General features: G+C 36.9%; 1 protein-coding gene across 1 annotated transcript in view; it reads right to left on the reverse strand.

The window, feature by feature from the left end:
* Window positions 1-282: 282 nt before the first annotated feature.
* Window positions 283-11,033, reverse strand: part of LOC135215619 (larval cuticle protein 4-like) — an 11,187-nt gene continuing 436 nt past the window's right edge. Inside the window, exons 2-3 of the mRNA XM_064250526.1 lie at window positions 1,769-1,911; window positions 283-1,288 (exon numbers count right to left, since the gene is read on the reverse strand). Of these exons, the coding sequence (XP_064106596.1) occupies window positions 859-1,288; window positions 1,769-1,911 (573 nt within the window). The 3' untranslated portion in view covers window positions 283-858. The remainder of the gene's footprint in view (window positions 1,289-1,768; window positions 1,912-11,033) is intronic.

Below are 11,033 nucleotides of genomic sequence, written 5' to 3' on the forward strand. Positions count from 1 at the left end.
GAATGACGTATGGAACTTACCTGTAGATACTATAGTTGAAAAAATAAGGTATCTTTTGAATTCCGCACCTGAAACCATGTCCCCAGAGAAGGACCAAATTTTGTTTGAATATCTTAGAAGTATTTTCGTTTGGTAGTTTCTATTGCACTCATCTTTTTCTTCTCATTCTTTTCAGTCACGAGTTCTACTTTTCTCCTTTAATCATAGTTCATATATAGGTTTTCCAAAATGATTCAGATAGAATAGAAAAAGTGGTTGGTAGGAAGACAGAGACTATACATGTTCTTTAAGATAAAAAGATTTTATTGAAACATTACATATTAGTATACTTGTTTATAAATCCTATATGTATAAGTGACGTGTGTCATGAATCTCTCTCAGACATTTTACAAAAATATTTTTTCAATAAATATTTCATTTTTATAAATATCTCTATTTTGAGCGTTTTGAGAGATTTTTGTACATCCTAAAATCTAACTCGTGTCGGCCAACTTCGTCTAAAGGTAGAAGAAGTTTTACATCGTCAAAGGTTTCGGCGCTGCTACATAGTCGGACTAGCTTAAAAATTAATGTTTTATGTACAGTGACATGCTTGACTGAAGGGACGGGGATGGTGGGAGGAGTCTATCTCAGAGTGATGCGCAGCTCTGGGACTTTAGTCGAATAACAAAGGCTCACAAGACATCTTCTAATTCTACTCGAGCCTTTGGGTCAAAATTATATTTACAAACACTGTCGAAATGAGGAAAGGGAGTCCAGAGCTGCTCATCACTTCTGTACCTACTATACCACCACGAAACAAGACTGAGTGTGAAGTGGCAGGCGAGGAGCTAGACTGAGGGCCGTGGTGATAACTTATTACTTCCTGTTGTAAGGGATAGGCACTCTGAATCCAAAGGGAGAAGCTCCTCTGACGGGTTCTTCTTCGTCTTCTTCATCGTCGTCGTCTTCCTCGCTGGACTCTTCACTAGATTCTTCGTCTGAATCTTCAGAATCTTCGTCAGAATCTTCATCACTTTCCTCGGAATATTCGTAGTCATCTTCTTCTGCGCGTTCAAGGGCCTTCTGGTAAGCCTGGAAGAATTCTTCCTTAGCTTTCTTTACGTCATCGGTATCTTCAGGAGCCTCTGGGAGGGCGTCGCTCTCTACACGGTAACCTTCTTCGTCAGCGTTGTACTTGAACTCGTATTCGTCTCCTTCGGGGGCCACGAAAGCGTATTGGCCACTCACTTCGCCCTCTTCATTTCGCTCTTCCGCGCGTTCGCTGTCGCCAACATGGTACGCAAATCTTTCAGAAAAAGAAAGAAAACAGCTTAGAAAAATGTCAGAATTTCAGAATTATAAATATTATGTTCTATTCAACCGGCACATGCGGTAATGATCAAGCTAGAGAAAATTACAGAAATGTTTGATTTCCATTTGTCAAATATTCTAATAAATGAGTAGAAAAAAAATAAAAAATAATTTATTTAGAGAAATGCAGTATATTAAAAACTATGAGCTAGAGAAAATTGCAAACATGTTTAATTTCCCAACTGTCAGGTATTCTAATAAAGATGCAGCAGGAAAAAGAAGAAATAAAGTTAAATAAATGCTATGTAATAAAAAGTGGAAGCTAGGGAAAACTACAGGAGTATTCAGTTTTCCAATCGTCAGGTATCCTGATAAAGAAGTAAAGAAGAAAAATAAGAAAAACATAAAGTTTTTAAAGAAATGCAGAATGATTAGAAGTCAAAGTGCTACTTCAGTGTTCCTCTCTGTAACTTACGCATATTTGCCCTCGTTGCCAGATGAAGTGAAGTCGTTTCTGAAACTTTTGAAGTTCTTGAGGGTCTGGATAATCTGTCTCTCTTCAGTCTTGTCAGCATAAGAGACGGTGGCCAAAGCCAGAAGGAGGAACATCACTGAGGTCTGAAAACAAGCATTAAGAGGAGGATTTATAACTGGTAAGGGGAAAAGAGCTTCGTGCAAATAGACGGACTTTGAACGCACGATAAAAGATTTGAGAAAGTAAACGACCCGAAAGTGATCATCTTCATCTCACGGAAAGATCGTCATGGGAGAGAAACAGCTCCAGGTGCAAACTTTGCAAACACTGCATGCGGTGGTTTCAAAGTACCAAGATGTAACGCTGTTATGCAATTCACTTTTACTGCTACGTGGTTTTATGGGATATCCATACAGGGAACAAACAGACAGGGACAAGAAAAGTGAGAACATTAAAATAAACAGACAATGCTGGTTGCATGGTATTTTGAAAGATAATACCCCCAAAGTAAATTATTTATTCTTTCCAATGATGGAAGTGGACTAACAAGTACCGAATAATCTCAGCATTTTTAAGTAAGTATTGTTTGTTCATTCCACTGGGGGGCATATAAACGGTAACAAATAACGAAACGTGTAAGAAGTTTCAGTCTTTTAAAAGGGCAAGCACAAAACAACCATGTCTATGACCGACAGAAGGTTTGCATTGAGTCAAAGAGTGAACGTTACACGAATTAGCGGTACTGAGCGGGTCTGCATAAATGGAGAAGGACAAGCGAAGAAAAAGTCGTTAGACGATCACAGGCTTTACCTTGATTCATCAGAGCTTTTATTTTAGAATCCAAGAGTAAACTCGTAACGATTAACTGAAACTGGCCCGGTTTCTTTTTGCTGTTAAGATAAATTTCCCCGAGCTGCCTTATAATACAGCTGGCACGGAAAGGGAAAGGGTCGTGAAGCTCCTGCAGGTAGGTATGCTAAATCTGTGGTTGGATGATACTACACGTACCGTTGATAACGCTTTCGTTTAGGGAGAAAGAGAGCGAAAATAATGGCTATAGTAAGAAATCCCACTGAAGAATCAGACTTGTGATCTGTTGTGAATAGTGATGCAACGATAGCATTGTCGTTACTTATGCGTTTTATACAAGTGGTTTCGGTGATTTTAAAAGAAAACGAAAAAAAGAGAGAAAAAACCAAAGAACAAAGAAAATTATCTTGCGTGGAAAAAGTGGCCCAGAGAAACCTCCTCGCACCTCGCGCTTGGAAACAAAAACTTCTCTGAATGTCAAATGAGGGCGGCTCCTAAAAATTGCAATGGCAATGGTATTATCCTTGAAAACGCTCATTTCGTGAAATACCATCTTTCCCTTTTCCTTTTTCCTAATGCTTTTGTTGCATTTTCTTCTATGGGAACAGACCATTTTACTTTATTTCTAAAACTACCAATATTCCTCTATATCAGAAGCATATTCATAGAAGTTAGAAACTTCCATAGCTTTTTCCCTTGCACTGGACGCAACCACAGGCGTTAATGCAAGGGGAGGAGAAACGGCATTGTTGCATATTGCACGAATGGAATTGTATAACTGAGATCAGAATGTTTTTTATTCGGACATAATCTTTGCTATATTGAGACTTAATTAATCAACTGCAAAAAAAGCAATTCCCAACTAGCTACCAATTTAATGTTTAATCGTTATTCATTGCCAAACATACATATCTAAGTAATCCCTTGCCATTTTAAAAAAATGTCATTAACCTGAAACGGTAAAGGGTTAACGAGAGAGAGAGAGAGAGAGAGAGAGAGAGAGAGAGAGAGAGAGAGAGAGAGAGAAATTTATATTAACCCGGTCAGTTAATAATAGAAAGGCAAGGAGGAACCAGTTCTAAATGTGCTGCAATCATGTAGAAGGGAAAAGAACGAGAAGTTCGAATAACTAGAGGTAGAAAAATGTCGAATCTTTTTGTAATTATTACTAAGTGCTCTCTCTTAAAAGAAGTTCGGCCACAGTAAGCATTATCTTTCTGCTCTCTTTGACGCTTTCTCTGCTTTTTAAATGTTCAAAAGCGTATGTATTATGACGTATGCACATATTTTTCTTAACTAAAATGAATAGACATTAGCTTTCCAGATTATGACATTTATTTACCGATGATTTTGGAAATCGGTAACTACCACACCCCTAAATCCTGACTAGAACAAATTCCACGTCTCCTGGAAAGTTTTGTTAGTTAAATTCTAGAAGATATTATTTTTTATTACTCTGAACATTTATTCGTGCTAGTGAACGTACCATAAAACATCAGTAGCAATGGGTCTACAGGTGAAGTCATGCTACTTAAATATAGGTCGTTTAACATGAAGGTAGGCCATGTCACTTGAACTTCCAACTATTATTATTATTACTATTATTTTATTATTATTATTATTATTATTATTATTACTAGACGAAACCTATTTAAATGGAATAAGCCCACAGGGCCCAAGGACTTGAAATTCAAGCTTCCAAAGAATATGGTGTTCATTAGGAAGAGTTAAGAGGAAGTAAAGTGAAAACAGGAAGTAGAGATCCCACTTATCAAAAAAGAAAAAATAAATACATAGATAGAAAGATAAATAAATATTCAAATGCAAGAAGAATAGTATTAAATAGTCTGAACGCTACGTTGCTTACTTGTGAAGGCAAACAAACAGAGACAATGAAAAACTGGAAATGTAAGCTAAGTTAGCCAGTCAGGTACAGAAAAATGTATCATAATGGATTTTGTCCCTAAACGGATCAACAGTTTCTTTTTTGTTGATTTCGTTTTCTTCGTCGATCTCTTTCAGAGTGGAATCCATTTGACTCTGATTTGAAATGAGCGTCTTTTAAATCGTTCCTATTACATATCGAACGAGGTTTAACTGCATCCTGATAAGATATTCATAGTGGTTAGAGTAGTTAATTTTCGACAAATAATATATCCCCAGGAATCCAGGAATTTCTTGGTTTGCCTGCAATGTGTATTTATTCATAATATTACGAGAAGAAATACAAATGATTTAAACAGGAAACATGTAAAATGTTACAGTTCCTATTGGAATCTGAATTCGTCGCCATTGTGAACAGTGCCAAGATAATGATCTGATCTTATTTATATCTTTGGTGGCATCTACTGTACGTAGTAACCTTTCTTCTTTTTTTTTTTTTGATGCGCTGCTCCTTTGGCCTTTCGGATGTGGCTCCTCTCAGTGAAAAGCGCCGTTCTAATTGTAAAGCGATTGGATTTTTTTTTTTTTAGATTCCCTTTGGGGTTATTTATTGTGAAGAGAGAGAGAGAGAAGGGGAAAGGAGAGAGAGAGAGAGATAGAGAGAGAGTGAGCGAAGAGAGAAGAGAAGAGGAGGAGAGGAGAGAAGAGAGAGGATGAGTGATTTAGGGGAAAATGAGGTTGTCTTTCTGCGCGGCTGTGAAGGAAAGTATTATCATATACTATTTGTTTTAGTTTTCCTAATTATAATATTTCTGTACAGAACAGACGGGGTGAACTTAATATCAACATCCAGCAGCGTATTTAGATAAAGATGGAGGAGAGAAAAAAAAGGATTTTGATTCCTTTCACAATGCCAGCTGCCGAGGATCACTGTTTTCAGCTACAGTAATAATCGCTTTCCCTGGAAAATTATGGAAATCTGAACGGACGAAGGAAGAAGAGTGGACAGGAAATAAAGAAAACTTAGAAAAGAAAATATATTTGCTTCTAGAGAAGTAGAGTATAGAGAACTACGGAAATAGATCATTTTCATTCATGCAACAAAAAACAGGAGAAAACGACAGTGAATGAACTTAGAGAGAGAGAGAGAGAGAGAGAGAGAGAGAGAGAGAGAGAGAGAGATTGGGGTTGGGGAGGAAGATTGTTGGAGGCTATAACCATGGCCACCGAGAGCCATGCTATAACCCCACGACTGATTTACTATCCAATGTCAGCATGCCACCACCATCTTAGTTGTTATTCTCAGAATTCGTAAAGTAGGTATTTTTGAACCCTTGCTAGTACAAGACTGATTGTAATGAATAGCTTAAAAAGTTATGAAACGGAATAAGAAAAGCAATTCTGTAAGAAACAGGATAAGAAGAAGGTACGACTTGAACTTATGGGCTTATGTGAAGTCGCGGCTCTGGGCAAAAACGCTCAGTTTTAGCTATCTACTGAATATTTCGATAACAACCGCAAACAGCGAAGGCAATGAATGCACGCACATGCAGATATGCCTGTAGGTAGATATGCTAACAAGTGTACGTACTCAAACATTACAGAATCCTCTATATTGATCAATCTATTTTTATCAGAAACGGAAACTTGCTTTTCCAGGAAGCCCTTGTGGTCCGATTCTATTTCAAATTCTTAGATTGTACGATTGCATGATCCAATATTTGTAGGCTGGAAACCTACTTGGAAGCCACTTAGGATTTTATGGTAGTGCTATATTTCATGATCTATTAACTAGGAAAAGAAAAGTTTTGGTTCGTGCCTTCTAAAGTCATTATTGATAATAGATCCCAGGGAAATAATTCATAAGCATCACGATGTATTTGTGACGAAAATGAATAATAATAATAATGAAAATGTAAGTATTTTTAGACTGGTCAGACACAAGAAAGAAGTTTAGATGAGTTATTCAGCAGGAAAAAATCGTAAGTGGGTATTGTTTGTTTAGCGTCACAAGTTTTCTGGAGTGCCTTGAACATCCTCCGGTGTTTTATATAAATATATATATATATATATATATATATTTATATATATATATATATATATATATATATACATATATATATATATATATATATATATATATATATATATATATATATACACATAGTACACACACACACACACACACACACACATATATATATATATATATATATATATATATATATATATATATATATAGAGAGAGAGAGAGAGAGAGAGAGAGGAGAGAGAGAGAGAGAGAGAGAGAGAGAGAGAGCAGTCCTGACTTTTTTTAAACACCAAATCTTTTTTATTGCTGTTTCTCTGAAGATTGAGACCTGAGCGTAATTGTGCATAATTATATGCGTCCGACTCCCTGATGGTGACCGGGTACCCATACTTTACCGGAGGCTCTTTTCGTAACAAGTCCTTTTCTGAAGAGTCACATTTTTACCTCCGCACATTAAATGTATTGAATGATTAGTTCACTGGCGTCTAATGAAAATGGCGTCGGTGAAGGTGACCTAATGAAAATGTCTCTCACACTTATACTCAAGGTTGGAAAGATGAACGCCCTTGCACACCTCATAGAGGAAATTTGGAATTATAATGAGCTTTCACTCTTGTGCTAATTGTGTGTGTGTATGTGAGTGTGTGTGTGTGTGTGTGTGTGTGTTGTGGGTGTATATATATATTATCGACGTATCCCTTTACAAATACATAATTCGGTATTTGTTTTCATATAGCACTTCAGTGTGCTTAACTAAATCTTGATAGTCTCTATATGTTTGCAGAAGGTGCTTAGCAAATGATGAGCTATTCCACTAAGCTAAAATACAACTAATTTCTCTGATGAAGGCTTCTAAATTGGCAGAATATTTGTAGTTAGTAAAGGAGCTTTGTCCATACTTCCCTTATAGAAATTTAGTTTTCTTTTCGTGGCGTTCGTTACGCGACATGGAAGCGTTGCTTCACGTCGCTGCCGGATCACGAACGCTGTTGAAGCGGCAAAACGACCTTCAGTCGCTATTTCCGTTTTGTCTCTGCCCGAGGCCGACTCGGAAGCGGCGAAGTCAGTTCGCCGAAACTGACAGCGCTCCGGTACCTGATGATTTAAGCAACGCTAACTTTCTAGGTAAAGCTAATTTCCTTAAATGACATCTAATTGTATATTGCTCATAGCGTCTTTCCATTAAACTGTGGTTTAAGCAGCACAGGATCTTAAGGCCGTAGGAGAAGATTGGCATGTTTAAACGTTTTAAGATGTTGAATCGTATATGCGGCTTTTGCGAATGATTTCCTTTCTGGTAAGCATTTCATTACATAAGGAATGCAAGCGTAATTTTTATATCATATTGCAACACAAACCGAAAGGAATACTGACGAAGAACTTTTTTTTTTTGCACTGGTACATAAAATAACATAAAATAACAAATGAGCGAAGTGAAAGTATGAGATAATGATGGCAAATTTAAGTTTGAGAACTCACTATGACATTCAGTGATTAAGAAATGGGAAAACCTTCTGGATGGGAACACCTAATTGATCAGCAAATATCAATCTTTGATTCTGTCGACTTCAGCAGCTGCGCTTCTCCAGGCTTTCCCGTCCTTGCCAGGTCATAGAATGTGACGATTGTAATTGGGCATAATTGTTTACGGAATACTGAAAGGACTGCTTTATTTTACTGTTATTTTTTTTGCAGTGAAATATCAAGTTCTGCTCTCTGATGTCATCCAATGACCATTAAGTAAATAATAGTCAAGGAAGGGAAAGAAAAAGACGAAGTATCCATGAAAAGGAAGTAATACATTAAGGGAAGGTCAAAAGGCATTATTGCCATTTGCAGCGAAACCATCAATTGAAGAGAGTGAAAGTGGAACGGGAAGATCTAGAAAAAAGTTCAACCGCGAGGCGCAGGTGTGAGTCACTCGTAAATAACAGAGGGACCAACAACGAAGTTGCCAACCACGCGAAACCTACTCTTTTGTTTAGCCATTTTATTGAGGTTTAAATAAGGAGGACGGTGGAGTGTTGTTATCAAAGAGTTAAAACGAATGAGAGAAAATTGCCTGTTTGACAAAATGGACTTTAAACTACCGAAATTTTATATAACAACACCGGCGTTTATGGAAATGTTTGATGATCATCCCGGCCTTTCCAAGCCCGTAGAAGTTCAAGGCCCGTGGCGGCGCCTGACATTTCCTAGCGCAGAATTCTCATTGTCTGAGGGGTAATGGGACATGAAGGTGGCAATTAGAGGATCTACTTAGGGGGCGAGATAAAGGTTGCCATGGCGCTACGATAGCTGGAGGAGGCTGTCCCTTCATTCCCGAGGATTGGCGTTTTCAGGCAGGATTAGGATGCTAATACATCAGACATATTGAGTCAAGTGATTACAACTGACAGACACGAGGAACTTTTTATTTACGGCACGTTTAGAAAAGCCAGTCGCTGTTGAAAATTATTGCATCCTGCAAGAGTTTTGAATGAAATGGTCAAGTTTAAGATTGACCTTAACTCTTGAGGACTGGATCGATACTTTCCGAAGATTTGTCGGAGGTAGATCATTACTAAGAGGTAGATCATTACTAATTACGATGCTAGAATCACCATACACAAGCTTATTTTTATATCTACTTTCTATCTATCTATATTATATATATATATATATATATATATATTATATATATATAAATGTGTGTGTGTGTGTGAATGTATGACCTCTTCATAATTTTTTCTGTTGTTTTGTACCAGTTCTGCGGGAACGCTCAGCCAAATCATTTATCAGTGAAGTTAACGCAATCCCGCACTTGCACTAAGCCCATGTCGACGGAAACACGAACAGCCTTCCGGAATTCACGACTTTTGTCTCCCAAGGAGAGAGAGAGAGAGAGAGAGAGAGAGAGAGAGAGAGAGATAGATAGAGAGAGAGAGATATTTGGGAAGAGAGAGAGAGAGAGAGAGAGAGAGAGAGAGACAGGTCGAACAATAGAAACGTTGTACATAGTTAACTGGTAGAAGAATTTAAAAGAGAATCTCAATTTTAGTTTTGAATGTAGATTTGAAAAAATCTCCCCTAGTCATAGTTGTTATCCCAATGAGTTCCTCTTTATATAATCCCATTTATCATGAATCTAACTTTCTATTATTCTCTGTTGAACAAGGTCTTACTTATTAAGTTGGTAGATTTTTCAAAGAAACATCATAATTTTTTTTTGGCCCTAGAGTGATATTTTATGATAATAAACAATTTTCATATTTTTTGTTATCGGAACATCAGAAAGTAACGTTTATGCTTCATATGCTACAGGAAATGGGCTAAAGATTTTGATTTTTTTATGATGGAATGGAATAAATGGGCGGAAAGAAATGTAGCCAATGTCAGGCAAAGGACCACAAGCAAAAGAAGATGAAGTAGAGTAAAAAAGGAAACTTAATCACGAAGCCGTGATGTTTGCTGGCAGCCGCAAGCAAGGTTCCAAGATCCCTCCACAATAATTTGAGGTCCGATGCAAGGGCAAAAATGATCCCCGCTCACGCCATAAAAAGAGCGCCAATAAATGGTACCGAACCTGAATAAAGAAGCTTTGAAGCCGTTCATTCGCTCAAGGTAAAGCAAACTAGATTTTGATAACGCGAGAAAAAGCTGATCTTGAATCTAGACTACACGCTTCCATGGTTACGTTAATGAGGGGCTAATATGCTACTGGATTCCTTCGGACTTTTATCAGAATAATTTAAGACGAAGTCCTTACGACCTCGAAGAGAATAATGCAAACAGCTTTGTAGACCGACGGGTGAGAGATATCTTGTCAACTGAAGCACAAATGTATTTTTAAATATAGTACATATACTGGGCTTTAGTCCAATATATGTTCTATATTTACACATCACGTAAACACATGATTGTCAAATGGGTCCTAACATTATACACACAAACACACACATGTATAATATATATATATATATATATATATATATATATATATATATATATATATATATATATATATATTAGTATAATTTTCTTACCCAGTTGCTTATTATCATAATACGGCCGCAAGCATTTTTCTCCGCACACTTTCATTCCAACTAACATATAACGTTTCACACGCTCCTTGGCAAGAGGTCAGCAGCCGTTAAAAAGGGAAAAGGAAAAGACAGCAATATTTGCTTACAGTTTTGAAAGGAAGAGTAAGCTATATAACCAGACAGAAATTCTATTTTGACTAGAAAAATAGAATATGATAGATCTTGTTGGGAGTCATCGAATTATGACAGTTTTATTTTGACAAAGAGACAGAAAGGCTTTGGTTTGTTTACTTCTCTTTTCTTCATTTCAACAACTGCAAAAATTAGAAGTGACAGGCTCTTGAAGTTAGAAACGTGGATTATACTAAGTTGTTAAAAAATATCATCTGCATATTATTTTGCTGAATAGAAAACGATGTTTCACTAAAGATTAGAAATTACACAATCTTAAAAAAACATGTTAGACTGGGACTTCAACTCGCATTCCAGTGAACAGAAATCAGCTAACTAACAT

Source organism: Macrobrachium nipponense, chromosome 5, assembly GCF_015104395.2.
Source record: "Macrobrachium nipponense isolate FS-2020 chromosome 5, ASM1510439v2, whole genome shotgun sequence".
Taxonomy (NCBI): domain Eukaryota; kingdom Metazoa; phylum Arthropoda; class Malacostraca; order Decapoda; family Palaemonidae; genus Macrobrachium; species Macrobrachium nipponense.